The sequence below is a fragment of the Canis lupus genome, chromosome 10 (assembly GCF_003254725.2).
Source record: "Canis lupus dingo isolate Sandy chromosome 10, ASM325472v2, whole genome shotgun sequence".
Lineage (NCBI taxonomy): Eukaryota > Metazoa > Chordata > Mammalia > Carnivora > Canidae > Canis > Canis lupus.
The window spans coordinates 63704124-63726623 of NC_064252.1; the positions used below are offsets into that span (position 1 = coordinate 63704124).

General features: G+C 34.7%; 1 protein-coding gene across 22 annotated transcripts in view; it reads left to right on the forward strand.

The window, feature by feature from the left end:
* The window catches only part of EHBP1 (EH domain binding protein 1), a 346207-nt gene that overhangs the window by 276272 nt on the left and 47435 nt on the right, over nucleotides 1-22500 (forward strand). For 11 of the 22 annotated variants that reach the window (XM_049115565.1, XM_035721685.2, XM_025469004.3 and 8 more), the window contains 3 exons: nucleotides 9215-9362; nucleotides 17730-17837; nucleotides 21159-21283. In XM_049115565.1, the coding sequence (XP_048971522.1) occupies nucleotides 9215-9362; nucleotides 17730-17837; nucleotides 21159-21283 (381 nt within the window). Of the gene's footprint in view, nucleotides 1-9214; nucleotides 9363-17729; nucleotides 17838-21158; nucleotides 21284-21427; nucleotides 21476-22500 lie in introns of those variants that run through there. The other 11 variants (XM_025468970.3, XM_049115567.1, XM_049115568.1 and 8 more) reach the window with 4 other exon arrangements.

The following is a 22500-nucleotide window of genomic DNA, read 5'->3' on the forward strand; positions in this document are numbered from 1 at the left end:
GATTAAAAAAATAATTGCTGTATCCTGTATCTTGAAACAAAGAGATACATTAAAAACTTCGGAATGGTATATTCAGTTTCGTGAATTGAATACTAATGAAAACTAAATTCTTAATATGCGTGTCTTTTTTCCTGAATTAGTCCTTTTATATTTTCTACTCATATACTAAAAACCAGATCTCAAACTAATAGTCACATTGTGTTTAATATTTTGCCTATGCATTTTAAATAAATCCAAAATTTAGTAGTTACTACAAAAATAAATGTAATCCCCAGGGTTGATCAAAGATTTAATCTGGCCAGATGGGGCAAACTTGAGAAAGATTTTGACTTTCCACTCTGTTTTGCAACAAGAAAGGCTGATTTTTTTTTTCTTTCTTTCTTTGTTAGAGAAACAGAGATCAGGCCATCCCCAGAGAAATGAGCAGGTGTGGCCATTTATAAGCATGTCTGCTTATATTACAAACCAGCATAAGAAAAGTTTGAGTTGGGTTGAAAAGATCTGCTAAACAGTTTTAATGTTTCACCCTAAATCCTATTTATTCAGTCAAGAGCTGATCAAGCTAGCAGTAAAATATCTAGTCTACCCAAACCTTTAAAGATCTTGTAATTTTATTTTTTATTTTCATTCTGTCTTCAGTAGCAAGTGAATAGGTGCACTTTGGTAATCCTTGCCTCTGGACAAGCACAGAATTTTTTTTCCCCCTTTCTGAATGCCTAATAACAGAGCCTTGCTTCCTGTCGAATGATGAAAGGGTGGCAGTCAAGTTCTTTCTCTTAGTTTACTATAAAATTGAGGAATTTCATGGACCATTATGAGAACAGAATCTTGTGAAATACTGGCAGTATTAGGTAAAGCCCTTTTTAAAAAAATGTTTGGAAAAGTTAAAATGTATTTAACCCAATTAATAAAAGTCCAATTACTAAGACTGTATGAAACACTGAAAGTAACAGTTAAGCACAGGATATTGTGTTGTTAAGGATGGTAAAGGATATGGAATTATGGTTTGTTGGAGGAAATAGGGTGCTTTGTTTTGCTATAAACAAATTTACAAAGAGTAAAGATGCAAATTACATTATTTGAAACAATATTTTTAGTTTTGTTAAAGCTTATTTTATGAAAACATGTTGTAGACATGTTTATTAGATAGACTTTTCAATCCTTATTTTTCAACTAACTGAATAAAAATATCTAATGTTATGAAAGACACCCATGGGTGGGTAATGATCTCAGCAGCTACACTGACAGTTTCTCGTGTTCTAATTCACCTTCACAAATCCATGGCATCATTTTTTGGCTAAAGTAATGTCAGTTGGTGACATTTGCAGCAAGCATAAAAAGGACCCCCCATGGCAGCCATTTTTATTTGATTCTTAAGATCCAAAGGCTGCTGAAAGAACAATTGAATGAAGTTGAGGATTGGAGAAGCTTGATTTTCTTGTTCTCTGTGAAATGAAACTCTAGTCTTTTTCTTCCCTTTCCCCTTAAAAGCAAAAGTCTGCTAGGGGGTTGTAGCTGTGTCAAAGCCGCTGGGATGCCACTGCTGATCACTTTAATTACTACGACTAAGGAGGATAAAATTAAAAGTAGCACCATTGAAGCAGTGGAAGAAAGCTTGCCTAGATGTCGGTGAACTGTGAAATATAAAAATTGCATACCAATACATTTTTATGGAAAGGAAACAAGGAATTACATTACTTATTCTTGAAGAGTTTGTCCTTAAATTGTTCAAGTTTTACTAGTGCATCTATCTATGGCAGATTGTAGACCATTTCAGAACGATAAGGAAAACAGTAACTTGAAGACATGCTGTGAAAGGACTAAATATTTTTTCTGCTTATGTCCAAAGTGGTTAGTTCTGATCCACTTTCTATTTTTGGAAATACTTAAATTTGTTGTATTGAAATACAAGCTCTTTCCTTGCACCATAACAGGACTTTTGCCTTATGCTGAAGATGTTAGCAAAGAGAAAAGTAAAGCTTAAGAGTACTACATTCAGTACTTTTGAGAAGGGAAAGATTGGGAACCTGTTTTAAATGAATATAAACAAGTTAGTTTCTTTTCACCGCTGTGTATTCAGTAGGACAAAGGGGAATTTAACCTGATTTGTAAAATCCAAGAATAAGTAAAAAAAAAAAAAAAAACGAATTTAAAAAAAAAATCACAATCACAGTAGGGCCTCAGAAACATTCTCTGAACACCAGTTATGTGATAGGTAGGACCAGTGCTTTGAAATCAGGCAGTGATTTTTCATTTTTACTATGCCATTTACAAGATGTATGACCTTGGGCAGTGTATTTAAGTGAGATTTGATTTCTATCAAATCAGAGAGATAGTAGTTACTACAGAATTGTGAGCACTGAACAAGTCAACGTGTGAAAACACTGTGCACAGGGACAGAGCTAGTATTTACCAAAAAAGTTGTTACAACCTGTTTTATATAAAAAGATGTGTGTGAGGAGGGTGACCTTCCAAAAATACAGCTTTCATCAAGCCCTCCCAAAGAGTGCATCCGTCATACAAAAGCCAGATTATCCTACGTAACAGTCTAATTCCAAATAATACTGTATGGCAAAAGGTAAATGTCATCAGACTCATTCATAGAAATAGGAAGCCAACTACTTCAGTTTATTTAAGGTTATTTAGACTAGGCAGGTAAATGAAAGATACATAAATTTCCTACTGTATTGGATTTTTCAAGTGCACTTTCCTTTTTAGTGACAGCCATTTCCTAAGTGACCTTACCTATGCATCCCAGTGAAAAGATTCCTTTTTCAGCAGATAGTAAACAGATGATTTATTTACAGCTAATTTATTTTTGTCTTTTTTGAATGCAGAATGGTCAAAAAATAGCAATAACACATTTCTACTTGGATAGGTTTAAGTAAACCATTATTGTCAGAAGTACTCATCTACATATCTGAGCAGTTTGGACTGAATGCTGTACAAAAATAACCATCATCCGTACTCTCTGGTTATTTTGTTCCTTTGACATAAACAGTATGTCTCTACTGAGCAAAAGATCCATAGATTTTTGTTGTTAACTATTCTGTAAATATTACTGCAAAAATCAACTTTTTAATGGAGCTTACATATAAAAATTAAAATGAAATAGTTTTACTTATAATGAATCTGGAAATTAATACTGTCAATTAAATAAAAATTGTTGCATAATCAATTGCTATAATCACAAGCTTTTCCTTTTGACCTTAACAATTAGCTTCTATTTTTTCAGTTGGTTCTTTGTCTTAAGGGAAGTTAATGGGTAAGAAAACAAACAACGCAGATATGCCATCCCACTGGAGAGCTCTAGGCCCAAGCAAAATTGTCTCTGTGGTGTTAGGACATTAGTAGAAAAGTAAATCAAGGCAATCTGATAGGGAACTAGAATTCTGTCAATCAGGCTCAAGATTTTGTGCTGTGTCCATAAACTTTGTTTACTGTAGGGTTTTATGAGTTGTAACCTGCCCTTGCAGTCTGTTAATGAGGCTAAATCTTGCTACTTGAGAATTGAATTACAGCACACCTCTGGGCTAATGGTTATAAACAGAAAGTCCCATTAGGGCTGCATTCTGATTTGTTCATTTGCATTTTTTTCTATTGTATAGAGAACAATAACGGGTAAATAGGTACAAACAAACAATTTACATGGAAATTGATAAAGTGTCCCTAATTAGTATTTAGAGTTGGTTTTATTAATGATTGCCTGTGTTAAATTGCACTCTTGGTAAGCTCTTAGAAACATTTGCAGATGAGAGTATTATTGGAGGAGGAGAGAGACCAAGGGGACGTGGTAGCTTGTGAGAAAAAAATTAGGTTCCCATTTTGTATTTGGAAAGGTAGAATCATTTATTTCATTTTAACTCAGTTAAGATGACCCAAGACCGCTTCATCTTAGTCTGAATCACCAAATTCCAGCTCTGCAAGAAGTTATTATTCACGCAGTGAAATTCACTTAAACCTAGTTGCCTGAGGCATACCAAATAATGATTTTTATTAGTGCTCTTAACTTTTCTTAAGTTTGAAAGATGAAAGTTTAGTAAAAGCTCAATTTTCCTTAGTTGGTCGTGTAATTTGATACTTTTGGGGATCAAATATTTTCTCGGTTTAGAGCAAGGGCTCTGTCTGTAGTCCAACAGACCTGGGCTGGACTCCCGGTTCTGACATCCATTCTAGTTGTTGTGAATTTAGAACTCTAAACCTAAATGTTCTCATTGGTAAAAATCGGGATGTGAAAATTAAATGAGATCATGCATATAAAAGCTAAGAAATATCAGCAACCATTACCAGAATCACCATAATCGAGCATGTATCTCCTTTTATTCTTAGTATATTTTCCAAGTTCAGAAATATTAGTAGAGAACTGCAGATTTATGCATATTATGCTCCCATCTTCAGTCTTACCCTGCCTACTGCATACTACTCCTCTAATTACAAGTAAGGTTTTGTCTCTAAATATTGAGAGAATTTCCCTGGAATGTGGGTCTCCCTTCTTTTGCTTTTACCACAACTTCCACCCACCCCTCATGAGATGGAAACCTACCATCTCATCTTTTCCTTCCTTCTCCTCAGATTTTTAAAATAACTTTTATTTATAAAAGTAGTACACTTAGAGAAAATTAGAAAATGAAGACAAACCACAGTAAGAAAACAAAAATATCACATTTCCACACCCAGATGTTTCCATCATAACGACTTTGCGAATACCCTTCCAAGTTTTTCTCTATATATGTATATCTATATGTGTATTTATTTTGCCAAAATGAGGTTATTACTGAATAAACTTTTTTTTCCAGTCAACTTGTATTTTCCTTTCATTTAGTACTATGGTTATATTCAGATTTCTGTAATTGATGCAGCAATGTCCCTTAAAAATGGTTTGTTCAAACCACTGTCTAACCCAGGACTATACACTATATCTGGTTAGGTTTCTTTTGTTGGTGGTGGTGATGGTGATTGGTTAGTTGGTTTTTGTTGTGTGTTTGTTTTCATAACTTTCTTGTTAAAATGACCAAGTCAGTTATCCTGAATATCATACCTGAATTTATTTGGTTGCTTCCTTGCCGTGCCATTTATCATGTTTCTCTATCCTCTGTGTATATGATAAACTGAAGTTTTATTGAAAGGCCTAGTGAATTCACTTTAAACATTTGGGCTGGAATATTATTGGTGGTGTGCACTTTATGTCCTTCACATCAAAAAATTTAACATACCGTTGACCCAGCATTAATGATGCCAAGACTATTAGATTAGTGGACCCTAATCCCTGATTTAGTTCTGATCTCTCCATTTACAAGAGGTTTCTCCTTGCAACTAGGAAATAGTGGTGTTACTTAAGCATATGTTCTAATTACTATTGCTGTGTAAAAACTACCCCAAACTTAGTGGTGTAAAAAAAAAATTGTTTTTATGCTCACCGATTCTTTGGGTCAGAACTTAAGGCACAGTGGGGATGCTTTGTCTCTGTTGCGCATTTGTCTAAGGAGACTTGAATAGTTGGGGTTGACTTAAAATGGCTAAGGACTGTGGTCTTCTGAATGCCTCTTCTTTCACATGTCTGGTATGTGGGCCAAGGAGTCTCAAGGCTTAACTTGTCTGGCATGACAGCTGGGTTCCCAGAGAGTAAAAAATGCTAGAATTTCAAGAGAACTGGGCAAAAAGGGGTATGGCTTTTCCTACCTAGCTTTGGAAATCACCCACAACACTTAACTTATTCTACTGATTATAATACAAGTGCCTAAAGCTGGCCGAGATTCAAGGGGAGAGGAATTAAACTCTACCACTTGATGAGGGAATGGCAAGGTCACATCGCAGAGAACATGTGGAATGAAAAATACTGTCATGGCCATCTTTGGAAAATACAGTCTGCCACAGCATAATACAAATATCTGGTTTCCCATCAGACATTTATCAAAGAGCTTTAATAACTGTTGATAATCTATGCCAGAGTCATTCTTTTATGAATGACAAGATTATGTTTTTGTAATTTTACCTCTTAAAAATTATTATAGCTGGTATTATTGTATGACATGGCGCTTTCTCTCATTGACTAGGACTATTTAGTTACCCTAAAATTCAGAAAGACAAGATAATTGCTTGATTCTTTTCTTCTAATTGCAGATTTTCAGAGGAGTTGTTTTAAAAGCTGCCTCTAATGAATTTATACATCCTCCTACGAACTTTAAAAAAAATTTCCCTTTGTTCTTTTCCTCATTCTGTTTAATTTTTTAAACAAATCTTTTCTATTCCTATACCTAACGTGAGGCTTGAACTCACGACCCCAAGACCAAGAGTAGCATGCTCTACTGACTGAGCAAGTCAGGTGCCCCATCAAAGAACTTTCTGAATATCACAATGAATTGATAACTTTTCATTGATTTGATATGTGATTTCATTGATTCAATTCACTGCAGTCATTGTTCTTTTTAATACTGAAATTGTTGCATTTTGTCTATTAGGAGCTTTAAGCATGATGTCTCCTGGTGCATCTTATACCCTTATTTATCTACTCAAATTAATTCTCATTTCTAGTTATCTCAAAATGTATGAAAGAACTGCCTAGGTTTGAGCTCCATCAATTTGGTGTCTACCCCTGCAATCTACCCCTAGTAGGATTGCCTACCAAGTTTGATTGACCTTTTTTTTTTTTTTTAAGATTTTATTTATTTGAGAGAGAGTGAGTGAAAAAGAACACAAGCGGGGTGGGGGTGGGAGGGAGAGGCAGAGGAAGAGGGAGAAGCAGACTCCTTGCAAAGTAGGGAGCCCAACATGGGGCTCCGTCCCAGGACCATGAGATCATGACCTGAGCTGAGGGCAGATGTTTAACCGACTGAGCCACCCAGGCACCGCTTGATAGCACTTTATAATGTTCAGACTCACTAACCTCTCACATGTACTGCAGCCATTTTTCATGAAAGTCTCTTCTACTTTGATTCTCAGGATACAGCAGTGTTCTGGTTCTTCCTCTTTCTCTGTCTCCTTTTCCTCTTCTCATCTAAATGCAGATGTTTTCCATATTTTAGTCAGTAGCTCCCCTTTTTCTTTGTATCCCTTCTGGCACTTTCATATATTCCTACAATTTCAGCTCTGTACTCATAGTTTGACTTCACTTCCTAACATGAATTTCACTTTGCACCTACCTCATAACATCTTTAGTTGGATGTCCAGTTGGATGTCCAGCCAACCTCCCAAACCCAGTCTGTCTTACTCCTAACTTCCTCTCTTTTTTCTTCCTAAAGCTCCTCTTAGTTTATCTTTTAGAGCCACAGTTTTACTAGTTATCCGAGTTTAAAACTCCTGAATCAGTTTCTTTCTTCCCTCTGTATCTAATCAGTTACAAAGAATTGGTATAGGTACCAGTTCTACCTCTAATATATTCTTACACTGTCTCTTTGATTCCAGTTGCTACCATCCTACTTCTGGATCTCATTACAACTTCCTTGGGCTATTATTACAAGAGCTTCCTACCTAATCTCTTTCTAGTTTCTCTATGCCAACCTATCTTAAATACCTTTGTCATATTCATCTTTCTCAAATAACACCTCTAGTTGGTCATTCTCCCCCAACCTCCCACCAAAGACACACACATTCAAAACCAAACCTTTAGGGCAGCCCAGGTGGCTCAGCGGTTTAGCGCCGCCTTCGGCCCAGGGCGTGATCCTGGAGACCGGGGATCGAGTCCCACGTCAGGCTCCCTGCATGGAGCCTGCTTCTCCCTCTGCCTGTGTCTCCGCCTCTCTCTCTCTCAAGAATAAATAAATAAAATCTTTAAAAAAACAAAAAACAAACCTTTAACTGACCCTTGCTTTCTTTACAATAAATTACCCTGATGGACAGGGCTTCTACAGTCTTATCTGCCCAGCTTTATTTTTCTTGCCTTGTCTTTCTGTTGTTATTTTTGCCCTATGCTATGTGCTTTTTCTCCATTGTACCTCCTTGCTTCTGTGTCTGTGTATTGTTCCTACCTCCTAGTTTCCCCTACAGTGACCCACCTAACTTCTGACTACCATCTCTATTTTATATATTATTTAATATATATTTTATAAATTTTCCAGCTTACAAAGCACTTTCACATTGGATATTACAATTCATATTAATCCTTTTTAATAAGCACAAATTTTAGTTATTTAATTCTCTGTAGTTTTTAGTTACTTTAAATATTAAAAAACACATTAGATTTTCTTTTTTCTTTTTTTTTAAGATTTTATTTATTTAGTTATTTGAGAGAGCGCACACACTCTGGGAGAGTTGGGGAGAGGGGCAGAAGGAAAGGGAGAAACAGACTCCCTGCTGAACAGGGAGCCCAACATAGGCCTTGATCCCTGGACCCTAATATCATGACCTGAGCCAAAAGCAGAGGTTTAACCAGCTGAGCCACCCATGCGCCCCTTATTTTTCCTTCTTAATGTGCATTTGAGGGGAGAAGGAGTAGGAATGGGGATAGTACATCAGTTACCCAATATTCTGATTTTAAAACTACCAACAACTATAACTGGCATAACTAACATACTATCTCCATTCCACTCTAGCCTCCTTAAAATACTGTTTCTTATATTTGATCAATATGGTGTGGCAGCATTTTCTGCTACTGAAGATGTCTATTGGCCAGTGCTCTATACCTTTATTAGAAAATAGCAGGTCAGGCAGCCTGGGTGGCTCAGCGGTTTGGCGCCGCCTTCAGCCCAGGGCCTGATCCTGGAGTCCCGGGATCAAGTCCCATGTCGGACTCCCTGCGTGGTGTGTGCTTCTCCTTCTGCCTATGTCTCTGCCTCTCTCTCTCTATGTCTCTCATGAATAAATAAATAAAATCTTTTTAAAAAAAAAAAGAAAATAGCAAGTTAAATTCTATTTAAAAAACATAAGGTATTACTTGAAATTCTGTTTTTACTATTAATGACTTTTTTCAATAAACCTGATTATTTTATTAATAACAGTCCCTACTATTTTCTCAGCAATATATATTGCCAAGCATTCTTTAAAGGCTAGTTTGAATTTTTAGCAGACATTTTAATACAATAATTTGTAAATATTTTTTAAAAATCTGATTCTAAGATGTCTTTTAAAAATGGTGTGACATCCAACTGATATAGAGCATCCTATTTATAATGTGGGCCAAGCACCATGCTGTAAACCAGTTACTATCATGATGATCAGATTGAAAATGAAATTGCATTTCTGTCAATTACTGAGTTGGCAACTGTTCAATATATCTTAGCAGCAAGATGAAGAGCGACGTCGGCAGCTGAGAGAGAGAGCTCGTCAGCTAATAGCAGAAGCTCGATCTGGAGTGAAGATGTCAGAACTTCCCAGCTATGGTGAAATGGCTGCAGAAAAGTTGAAAGAAAGGTCAAAGGCATCTGGAGGTGAGTTAAAGAATCTTGTATCATATTCTACAGACAACCCAGAAATCTGCAGTGGACCTTTGGGACTTTTTATTCTCACTTCAAAATGTTGCATCAAGTATATAAAGTTTCTAACCTATTGATATGTTGCAAAAAACCTATAGGAAGCTTAATAAATAAAAAGATAATGCTTGCTGTTTTCCAAATCAACTTTTGGGCTTAATTTTTACTTTATTAGAATACGATTTAGGAAAAAATTCATACAGACTTTGTTTTATGATTCCCCCCCTTTTTTTTAAATAAATTTTTATTTATGATAGTCACACACAGAGAGAGAGGCAGAGACACAGGCAGAGGGAGAAGCAGGCTCCATGCACCCGGAGCCCAACGTGGGACTCGATCCCGGGTCTCCAGGATCACGCCCTGGGCCAAAGGCAGGCACTAAACCGCTGCGCCACCCAGGGATCCCTATGATTCCCCTTGATGCCTCATTAATTGTAGTAGGAGTGAGTAAAATGCATTCAGGTCCTCAACCTCGAGGTCATGAGACTTGTTAGTATTGAGCTTTGACACAAAAGAGTTTTGCTTAGAACTAGATCTTTAGAAAGTAGCCTTAACAGTGTTCTGGCCTCATAGCCTGATATGCAAGCATTTTGAGTAAGCCCCATATACATTTCTTCGTAGTTTCCTTATTCTGAGAAAGTCTTCTTCAGTATCTGCAGAAAGTATTCTCAGCTTGATGTTAGGATAAAGACTGTAGACTTGATTTAGAAGAATTTTGATTTTGCCTCTTAAGGCTCAATTTGGGCATCCTTAATTTGGAACTTTTTACATTTTTGTTTAAGAGGAGTACACTCAAGAGGCCTGTGAGTGGTTTTGGTTTGGTTTGGTTTGGGTTTTTTTTTTTTTTTTTAAATTTCAAAGGTGTATAACCTATTTATTTACCAAAGCATGCGAGATTCTTGTCCTGAGTTAATCTTAGAATGCTAAGATCACTCTGAAGAGTAGGCAAGTGTGGTGGACTCGAATAAGACCTTAGAGAACTGCCTTAGAGAACTGAAACAGAGGTAAGCAATTTCTAGGTCAATGGTAAGTTTCTTCAAAGTAAACTGAAACTTACTGCTGTTATTTCTAATTGATTGCTTATGTTACAAACTTACTGTTGTAGAGAATTCTAGTTAATGTCTATAGCATATAACTTTCCATCCCATAAATTTGAAAGCTGCTTTCCTAAACAGCTGTGTATCTGTCCTTCCGGTCTCCTCAGATTGTTTATACCTTCTTAAATCCTTCATCTTACTTTTCAACTCCTATCATTTGGAATTTTTATTGCAATTTCTACACTCTCCACTACAGTTTTATAGTAACATCAGTTGCTACTCATAGCTACATTTATATAATGCTATGATAATTTGCCTTCATTTACTATTAATAACAAGGTATTTCTTTGGCATCATAAAAATTCCAGCTATTCCAAGTAAGTCATAAAAATCTTTGCGTCCTTATATCTCAGAATATAGAAAAAAACTCATATTATTGACCCTCCATATAAAGCGTTCTAAAGCTACTGATGCTCCCTTCTTGTCATATCATAAACTCATAAGAAAAATTCATAAACTCATTGTAATAGTGGGATAGAGAGGCATCTAATGTCTCTTAATATTTTTTTCAATAGTGAGCAAATAATGCTATTTTAAATAAGCTATAAACTGTGGGAAGGCTAAGAATTAAAAGTCTTAATATTTTTTTTTAAGATTTTATTTATTTATTCGTGAGAGACACAGAGAGAGAGAGAGGCAGAGACACAGGCAGAGGGAGAAGCAGGCTCCACGCAGGAAGCCTGACACGGGATTCGATCCTAGGTCTCTAGGATCACACCCTGGGCTGAAGGCTGGTGCTAAACTATTGAGCCACCCAGGGATCCCCAAGTTTTAATATTAATTATTATTTATTATTATTATTTTTAGATTGGTTAATGTTAAAATGAAGTCTCAGGCAGATGTCACTGGATAACAGAAAGGCTTTATCATAGACCATGAGTGGAGCTCACTGTAGAGTCTTCACATTGGTGCTGACTGGTCTTTCAGTGCTAACTCTCTTGTTCATGTGGTCCCTCCTGATCTGTTCTTTTTTTTCATGAACGCTTCCAACTGCCTCTTTCTTTATACCTTCTCATTTTTTCTTTCTCCTCCTAGTCTAAGGTGGCACTTGATCTACTCTTTGGAAGATTCAAGCACACTGATCTTCATCTTCTCTTTCTTGTATCTATTTTTATATCTTTTTAATCTATTTTATTTTTATGGATAAACCCTGTGCCCCCATCAATCAGGTATTTGGCTTTTAATAATCAAAGCCAAGCTTTTCTTCATCTATGAAGAGTCATAGATAGAAAGGGTCATCTGTGTAATTGGTCTTATCAGTATAGTCAACCCCAGGTGAGACTAAGCCAGGACTAAACTCGGTAGAGAGACTTCATCAATGTGAAAATCCAAAGAATGCATATCTTCCCTACTTGGTAACTGGGGAACGTGAAGAGCTGATTTTGGTATCATTCAGTAATCAAACAACATAAATGAAAGCAAATGCGGATTGGATTTGTGAAGCTAGCAAAGAAGTATAGACTAGAACAGGGAAAGTCAGGTGAAATAAAGATGGGACAGGGTTCAGTAGATAACTTATCAAAACCTGAGGAGTTGGGATCCCTGGGTGGCGCAGCGGTTTGGCGCCTGCCTTTGGCCCAGGGCGCGATCCTGGAGACCCGGGATCGAATCCCACGTCGGGCTCCTGGTGCGTGGAGCCTGCTTCTCCATCTGCCTGTGTCTCTGCCTCTCTCTCTTTCTCTCTGTGTGACTATCATAAATAAATAAAAATTTAAAAAAAAAAAAAAAAAAAAAAAAAAAAAAAACCTGAGGAGTCTAGTCTCTGTTCCCTAAAAAGATCAAAGTGACCAGGGTCCATTTCTCCTATGGGACACACTATATTTTGGATATTGAAAGCAACCATATATCAGATGGTAGGCTCTTAATCAGAGCTAAGGTTGACCTACAACAAGTAGAGTAGGCTTATTCCCTGACCTCAGTAAAGGTATATGGATCAGACTAGGTCTCCTTTGCCCTCAAGGTCTAAGCTGAAGCTGTTGAGTTTGGGAGTAGGGGAAGAGACCTTTAGGACAAGGGAGAGGATAAAATTCCTGCCTGAAATTCAACCATTATACATAGGTACTTACCTAATGAGCCATGACAGTCACCATGTTAGGTCAAGATTTAGCAAACTTCCTGAAAAGGGCAGGAGTAGATATTTTAGGTGTTGAAGGCCATATGGTTTCTGTCTAAACTACTCACTGCCGCTCTTGTAGCCTGAAAGTAGCCTTGAACATTGTGTAAATGCATAGGTCTGCTGGTTATTTACCCAAAATCTGTGGTGGGCTATATTTTGCCCCCATGGTATAGTTTGCTGACACTTGCATAGTAAATTAGAAATTCACTTGGGTTCACAAGAGTCTAATTCCTAAGGAAAAATGACATTATGAGGTTGATAAGTCAGGTGGGAAAATTAACAGATTAGTATCTATTCTTCTGTTGTCTAGTAGGAATGTTCTGAATAAGGAATTGTGTGAAAGGAAGAGGAGAGAGAAATAAGTAGGGACTAGCCTAGATGGGAGGATGAAGATGGGAAGGTTTTAGAAGCAGAGGTCCAGAGAGACAAAGGAGAGGGTGGTCAAGAGCTGAAATAATATAGCACAGCCCGAGGAATATGTTGAACATGATCTGAGACTCATTGCCTGAACCTACTTGAAAAGCTTGGTTTTTTTGTGTTCTCAAGCAGCAACCTGTCTCAGTTAGGAAAGAAAACTTAGCAAATTTGAGGTGAGGTATGTTCAGTTTCATAGCGTCTACAGGAAATACACACAAAGTATTTTTGGTCCTGTATGTAGCCATATTCAAACAACCCACTTGCACTCTATGGCAACCACAAATGGCCTAATTCTAGTGAAATAACAGAAGCATATCTGTCCAAGGAGCTATAGGCTAGCTTTTACTTGTCCTCCTTTTGACATAGTTTTAGGGCTTATGAGAGAATCAGGTGATATTGTAGCATACTGCATCTTTTCTCAATTTCTGCATCATTCAGTAGTTATATAGACCTATAATAACCTAATTTTAAAATCCTGCAACTTGTGGGTTCATTTTATTATATTGATCTTTACTTGGCAAGGTGCGAGTATTTGAGTACAGAGTTTGATATTTTCATTTTTAATTGTATGGTGTTATGGCCTGAATTTCTGCTTTGGGAATTAATAAGCTTTTATTTTGACTAAATAAATTTTTGCTAATGGCCCATGGGCACTTGGAAAGAGATATCTGTCCTGTGTTAAGATTAAATCATATCATGTATTTAGTATATGTTATATGGTATATTAAATATGGTACATATTTTCTATTATATATTTATTAGTAAGTTATCACTTTGGTTTGAGTTAGATTAGGGTAATTTAACTTTTCAGTGGACATTGTTGCCGCTTTTTGACTTAGATAAAGTAGTGTACATTGTTTTTGCATTTCAAGTGTATAAAGGAAATTTTTTTTAAAAATTTCATCCATGAGAATTTATGTGTTTATTATTCCTGTGTTATCTTTATTTCAGTTATGGCAAATAGGCTTATCAAAACTTGTTAACCAAGATATAATTTTTATTTTCAGCTTTTATTAGTAATTATATTTATATTGTGTTTTCTGTTTTGTATTTGATTTCTATAGAATAACTTTAAAAGTCATTAATTTTATTTTATTTCTTTTAAAGTCATTAATTTTATAGGGACCTTCAATGAGAATTTAAAAAATCACGATACAAGTGAGAAAATTTTTTTTCTGAATATATGTTTATGATCACCTCAGTTTCTTTTTGTAAAAATGCTTTTTTTTACTGTCACCAGATATCCTTTTTTTCCATTCAACTTATTTACAAATGAGATTTTATGACTGGCCTTATTGCTGTGCTATTTATCATACCACTGGGATTGCCATTTTGCTTATAGTGCTCCTGAGTGTCAAGTGGACTATACTGTCTCATTCCAGTGTATATCCAATCTCCTTTTACCTGTTCCTGCATATATTATATGTACCATATTTGTAAACTAGTTTCTACTGGATCTCTAGTTTACTTTCTGCCATGCTCACCTACTGAGATTTTAGTTGTTAGCCACAAAGATAGATTAGATAGATAGATAATCATAAACGTAAGATGCGATTTCTCACACAGACACACATACACTTTAGTTCTGCTAGAATGCATTTAGACTATTTCCACAGGTATTAAGAAATGTGTAACATTAACTATTGAAAAGAATTCAAGGGTTTGTTGTAAAACTGAAGTCAGTGAATGGAAAGAAAGTAGAAATCCATTCTTAAGAAGACTTGAGCTGTATAGGAGATCAATTTTTATTCTTGCCCTCCCATATAGTAATCCTTTTATCTAAGGTTAGCAATACATAAATAAACACTGAGTCAACCCGCTCAGCATTGCTGGTGAGTGGTAGTCTAAATAGAGTTCATTTCACTGGAAATAAAATGAATGGCACCCATTTAATATCACATAGGAACCCAGCACTGTATACGTGGATAATGAAAGGAAGTACAATTTTCTACATATCTCCGGAACCTGAAAGTACCCATATCTGACCACATTTCCAGACTTAGCTATTTCTTTTCATAGCAAAGCTATCATTCTAGTCAGTCAGATTGGAGGGTTAATTTTGACGTCTGCTTCACCCCTCTCCTCCTCGGTATCCCCTCTTCATCCAGCCAGTAGATTTTCAAACTACATCATACCCACTCCCAATTCTTATATACTGGGTTAGGCTCTCTGTGCTGCTTGCCTGGAGGTTATAACAGTCTCCAACCTAGATTTACTGCCTGCAGCCTTTGAGTTCTCCAGTCTGACATCTAGGTCAGCAATCTCACTCACATGAAGGATGATGTCACATGCATATTACACTCACGTGGGCGATCCTAGACCATTTTTTCTGTCACATAAGAAGGCATATCAGAATGTAAGTAAGCAAGAATGATATTTTAGGAATAATATTGAAGCCACTATAATTTTTAAAAGTCATAAAGTTCAGTGCTTATATTACTACTAATTATTTTATACGTATTTCACAACTGATTACAATAAGACACTTGGATAGAAAATTGCTTATAAAGACTATTCTTTCATATAGGCTGCTCTTAAAGAACACAGTGCTGATCATGTTAGAGTATCAGTATCTCTCCATTCCTATCAAGTAGAATTTAAACTTCCCATTCTGCCTTTCAGGCCTCTCTGCAGTTCTTTCTTTGAAGACTTACCTCCCATTATTTTCCTTCTAGTATGCTTTGAAGGTTTGTGCTCCAAAAGAACAATTCCTGGTACTATTGGCAAAGAGTAATCTTTTCATCTTTTGAATTTGCTCTGTAACTTACTTTTACCCCCAAACACTTATCTGTCCTACATAGTTACCTGAATGTATAACTTTAAGGCAGAATAAGTGTTTTATACAATTTGGTATCTCCTCAACATCTAGCAATGTTTTATAAATTGTAGATACAATGTGCAAAGTGAATGTTGAATTTTATGCTTTTACCCTAGGTTAATTATGGTCAGTAATAATCAATACAGGCTGGTTGACAGCAACAATGTATTACACTCTAAAAACTATTGATAGTAAACTATTTCTGGCAGATTAATATGAGAAGTATTCTAAACATTTAGTACTCAGGAAATACATGTCCATTCATTTGGACATGTTTACTACAAAACTGTTTAGAGAATTTTTGAGGATAATGAAGATGTAACATTTATGAAGTTAGTTGTGCTAAGCACAACTGATTAGAAAATATTTCTCAACTGATTGTACTTAAATACTGGAGCCAAGTATGATGCCTTAGCAATTTGAAAGCGTTCAGCAATGCTTCTCCCCAGGATCATTTCTAAAACTTTTTTTTCTTTGTCATGTTCTTCTAAATGGCTTATGTAGTACATGGAACATCCTCAATAAATGTAAACTGTTAGTATTAATATTAATGATCATGGTAAGTATTTACTTGGGGAGGCTCCAAATCAAACACAAAGGTATGCAGGGAAAAGGACAGATACTGAAGGATTAAGCCAAAACTATAGAACTTTGAATTTTTCAATTGCAATAATGCTAGAATACCTCATCATTAATAAAAGATGCCCAATAAAATGTTAATTGTAGAGTAGTAGGGATATTCTTCAATTCTCAGGGCTAGAGAGGTATTTCTCTAAAAGATACACTGCCTGTCAATAACAGATTTTAAAGCTAAACCTCTGACATGCAAATCCAATTATTGCTGTGCTTTTTCAAATGCACAAAATTCAAATTTACTTAACCAATATTATCACTTGGATTTAGAAAGGACAAGAGTATATAATAGAAAACTTTAATGTAAAAAACTCCATTAATTAATTGTGACCTAAAACATTTTACTAAGTGTATTAAAAAATAGCGTATAGGGGTTCCCCTGGGTGGCTCAGCGGTTTAGCACCTGCCATTGGCTTGGGGCGTGATCCTGGAGTCCCTGAATCGGGTTCCACATCGGGCTCCCTGCGTGGAGCCTGCTTCTCCCTCTGCCTGTGTCTCTGCCTCTCTCTCTCTCTCTCTCTGTCTCTCATGAAAAAAATAAATCTTTTTTAAAAATAAAATAAAATAAAAATAAAAAATAGTGTACAGCTTCCTCATTTCCATGTATTTAGTTTTGAATAGTAACAGTTTTTCCCAGTTTTCAGTCTTCCAAGATGGACTGTTCTAATTATTTCTGAACTTTCTTTTACATAAGGTACTATTTCATTCTCAATTTTTGTCTCTTAATTTATCCATAATACTTTTATGATAATAGTCATTGATAGTAGAAAAGCATTCAAGTCTTCATGCAAATGATTAAATATAACTACAAGTTTATGAACAGTGATTTATTTCTTTATATATTTATATCTAATAAATGCTAAAAATGTGAAATTTAGAACTATTACTTAATGACTTTATTGCCAAATCAACTTTATTTTTGTATGCTGTTATTAGAGATTACTTACACATTATATTTTAAAATATAGGGACTTGATGAGCTCAGTGATTCAGAGACCGTGTGTGGCAAATTGTCAAAACCTTTGTATCTGCTTTGATGTGACAGTTCATCTTTGACATGTGAATCTAAAATATAAATGTTAATCCAGTAGTGAAAAGTGACTTAAAACTGATTTCTTGCTGATCTGTGTCAGACCATATTTGAATAACTATCATTAAAATACTGGGTTTTATACTTTAGTATTTTGGATAAATGATATAAAATAGAAATAATATACTAACATCATTGCTACATGTTCCTACAGATGAAAATGATAATATTGAGATAGATACTAACGAGGAGATTCCTGAAGGCTTTGTTGTAGGAGGTGGAGATGAACTTACTAACTTAGAAAATGACCTTGATACTCCCGGTAATTTCAAATTATAAATATTTTGCATCCTGCTGCATGGCAAATTTTATCATCATATTTTTATTATTATCTCATTAATAATGATAAACTCTTTGTGTAGTTTTATTACATCTTATACCCTCACAAATCATTTAGCTAAATCCACTTTCCATCAATTTTGTTATTTTGTTTTAGATTTCATGTTAAAATTAGCAATAAAACTGGAATAATAAATTGTACTTTGTATACTAAAGTTTATTTTTATATTTTATAGTACATGAGATAATTTATAAGCATTCAAAACTTGATTTCCCATCTCAGCCTGAATATTTTAATGTCATAAGGTAAAGATGTAATACCTATGGAATATTTGAGATGTAAATGTCAACCATGGATCATATTTTGGTTTAGAATTGATAGTCTTAGTTGTAATATTATTTTGTAAATTTTGTGCTTACTTTAAATATTTATATAATGCTAATAAATTAATTTCTACCATTCAATAAGTAATTACAGTAAGACATTTTGAAAACTACTTATGGACTGCTACTAAATTAATTTCATATCTTATGTCAATAAATAATCACTAAGTGATTGTGTAAAATATAAAGATACTTATGGTTTATGAGATGAGTGTTCTAATGCATTGCTTCTATAGTCAACATCAGATAGCAATCCAAAGCTTTGTATACATGAGAGGTTCCATAAATGCTCTTTGAACTGAATTCTTAGAGGAATAAAAAGTGTTTGACCATCTCTCTAGACTTAAAGATGAGGAAGCGAAGTCCCTAATATATTTATCTTTTTCTGTAAAAAGCCAAAGGTAGTGAGTACAGGTAGATATTCTTCTTCCCAACCCTGGCATGTCCCTTCAATGCTAACCTGCTTTGTTTCTTCTTCCTCTGTTTGAAATCATGCTGTTATTTCTCCAAGAAACAATCAACCAGAGTCTTTCTGACTAAGGAGCACCCAAGAAAAACTAAGGAGCACCCAAGAAAACCCATGCCCTTTCTTAGTAGGCCCCTTCATGGTCTAGTGTCAAACTATACTTTTACTAAATAGAAGTCCATGTATTTATAATTGTACGAATCCAGGAGAAGGCTGGGATTTAAGGAACATTTTTAAATGTTTAACCCAAAATTAGGACTACCTTTTTCTTTTAAAATATAGTAGAACTTGGTAAGTTTGTTTTTTTCTTTTTGAAAGAGATTTTTGTTTTTACTTATCCACCTGTTTACCACAACCACCACCGAAAGCTCTGTCAGAAACCACTAACCCCCCTTTACTGCTGAGGGTATCCATAAGTACAGAATTAAAGCCTTAAGATGCAATTTATGGGCATATAAAATCACTGATAGTAAATGGTATATATTTTCTGATTTTGCAGTAGATTACAAAGACAGAAAAATTAGCCATTTTTTAGGTAAGGTGAGGGACGTTTTCTGGTTTTAGTTGTAGCAAGTTGGTGGAATACTTTAAAGGTTGGTTAATATTAAGGCTAGGGGCACCTGCCTGGTTCAGTCAGTGGAGCATGCGACTCTTAATCTCTGGGTCATGAGTTTGAGCCCTACATTGGGTGTAGTGATGACTTATAAATAAAACAAATTTTTTTGAAAATGAAAGAGCCACTCTCAATACTTATGTTCACTTAAAAAAAAAAAATGTTAGGACTAACAGGCTTATTAACTCTTGTCTTTTTTAAAAAACTCTCCTACTTCATGTATGCCAAACAAGAAAACACATCTCAGCCCTCCTGTTTTTGGAGTTAACTAATATATTGTTTGTAACTCTCAAGCATGCAGATAAGTATTGGCATGTGCATAGGATAGACTTTGCAATCCAGAGTATAGGTTTATTTCATGGCAATAATAGGAATGCGAACTGGAATCTGGAAGCACATAACATGTATTATGATTTTTAGCCTTTCTTTATTTTCCCCAAAATTCTTTTTTTAATATGTATATAAAAGTCATAATGTTTTAATAATAAATTGTTTAATCTTTATCTTGATTTGACCATAGTTCATCAGATATTGTTTAAAAGAGAAGCCTAGCAATATAAACTGACCAATTTGCATGAAAGTAATGATAATAGCATTTATTAAGAGTCTTATAATTAGAAAACTTATTAATCTTTATGAAAAATATCATTCACCAAATGGTTGGCATGTCTTTTACAACCATTTTATTAAAGAGTTGCTTTGAGTGAATTTGTTTAAATGGAATTGTTTCCATTTGTTTCTGAATTATTTTATTATTAAAGATTAACATACTTGCTGAAAATAATTTGAAATTATTTATTTTAAAAGTTATAGCTGTATTTTATTTATTTTAAATTTCTATTCATATTTAATACATTAATACTTAAAACACTGGATTCTAACGATGTGTACATGACTGAGATAATATTAAGGACTTGTTTTAATATGGTATTATGTGTATAAATTTAATATGCCAGAAGAATTGAAACTCAAATAATATAACTTAATAAAATGTATTGCCTCTTTTAAATATCTACTTTGTAGATAGCTCATTTAATTATGTATAACCCATGCAGTTACTTAAATAAATGTATACATCTAATACAGGCCTAGGTTTTCAGGTAAGCATAGCCACTATTAAATATAAAGTGTAACTGAATGGTCTTAAGTTATATTGACTATATTCTTTAAGGGAACTGATAAGGGGGAAAATACATATGTTTATGTGTATGTGTGTATATATACAAAGAATATAGATCTAGAGAATAGAGACTAGATCTTAATTGTTCCTACCACAAAAAAGAAATGATAAATGTAATAGAGATGTTAATTAATGCTGTGATGGTAATAGTATTGCATTATATAAATGTATCAAAGCAGCACATTGTACACGTTAAACTTACACAATGGTACATATCAATTATATCTCAATAAAAAATGATATAGGGACACCTGAGTGATTTACTCAGTTAAGTGTCTGACTCTTGATTTTGGCCTGGGTCATGATCTCAGGATCATGAGATCAAGCCCCGTGTCAGTCTCTGTGCTCAGTGGGGAGTCTGCTTGGAGACATGAGCTCTCTCTCAAAAATAAAAAATAAATACATTTTTTTAAAAAGTGTTAAAAAAAAGAATATAGTTAACATACCTAAAGATTCAGTTATACTATAGTTATATAGTGTGTATTACAGTTTATATATATATATGAAGAGTTCTACATATGTCAGGTCTGATAATGTTATTTCACAAGCCTAATTAATGTTTTTCTTTAAAATATAGTAATATTTTTATGATGTCCCCTAAATTGATAGCCTGCTCATCTTAATGTATCTCAGTCATTCATGGTGTTTGTGTATTTAACAGAACAAAACACTAAATTGGTAGACTTGAAGCTAAAGAAGCTCCTAGAAGCTCAGCCACAGGTGGCAAATTCACTCTCCAGTGCTGCACAGAAAGCTATAACTGAGAGCTCGGAACAAGATATTAAGGTAAATCTTACTTGTTTAAAATATATGACTCTATTTGCATATTCTAACTTCCTTTTATAATCCTAAGATTAAGATATATATTTTTTTATTGACTAATCAATTAAGTAGCAGTATGGTAATCAGTATTCATATGCTGTTTTCCAGAGAAACTACTGCTATAAATTGATGTGTTGGTGAAAGTAGAAACTATTCTCAAGAATGTATTCATATTTTACTAGGAAGAATATTGCTAAGAAAATTCCAGCATTTTTTTCTATCATCCTCAACCTTTGGCCTGTTTAGGTGAACTAGAATTAATCTTAATTAATATCTGAAGATGGTATGTGATTGTATATAGAGGTACTTGCCTGTGTTTTGTGCCAATTTGAATCTTACCTTGTGTAAGATTTTAGCCAAAATGCTACATGAGAGATTATTTTTATTTGCACTATTTATATTATCCCTACCAAGCCATGCCTTTTCCTCACATGGTATCATTAATAGTTCTGTAGCTTTAGGGCACTTCTAGTCCTGTGTAACTTTTCACCCACCTGCGGACTATGGAGACTGCCCTGCTGACTGAAAGGATTTCCTTCCTCTGACACAGAGATGCTTTGAAGTCCCAAAACAATGACTTTCATTGCTTTTCCCTTATACTGTTGGTTTCTATAAATTGGTGATGAAAGTGTGTGGCAGCACCAGAGGACTTTTGGTCTCTATCTTTGAACAAAAAGAAGCCTGGATCAGGTCTGATTTTTTGCGTTCAATTTAGCTTTCTGCAGTGGATTTAATGCAGAATGATGCTGGCCTAAGAATAATACAATGGATTGAAAAGGCTAACTGAATTAGTGGGTTTAGAGGAATACATTTGTAAAGTGGCAGAAGTCCCTAGTCATAAAAACGTTTCTTAAGATGGGATTTGCTGGCTAATCGCACTGATATTTTAGCATGTTGCCAGGCCTCAAAAAATTTAGCTGTGTTTGTTTATTTTGGTAAAGACTTGAGTTTTAAACTCTTGGGCAATTATAATGATAACAGTAAGAATGCACACTTTTCTTAAACAAACAAATAAATAAAAGCCCAAACTGTTTCTATCCTAGCTACATAGCTAGCATACTATAAGCATGATCTTAATAACAAAGATATATAACTTCAAAAAATGAAATGGATGTATTTTCATTCTTCAGGTTTAATTGTCTAAATAGATGAAATTGGTTTTTCTTTCTAAAAAGGCTTGT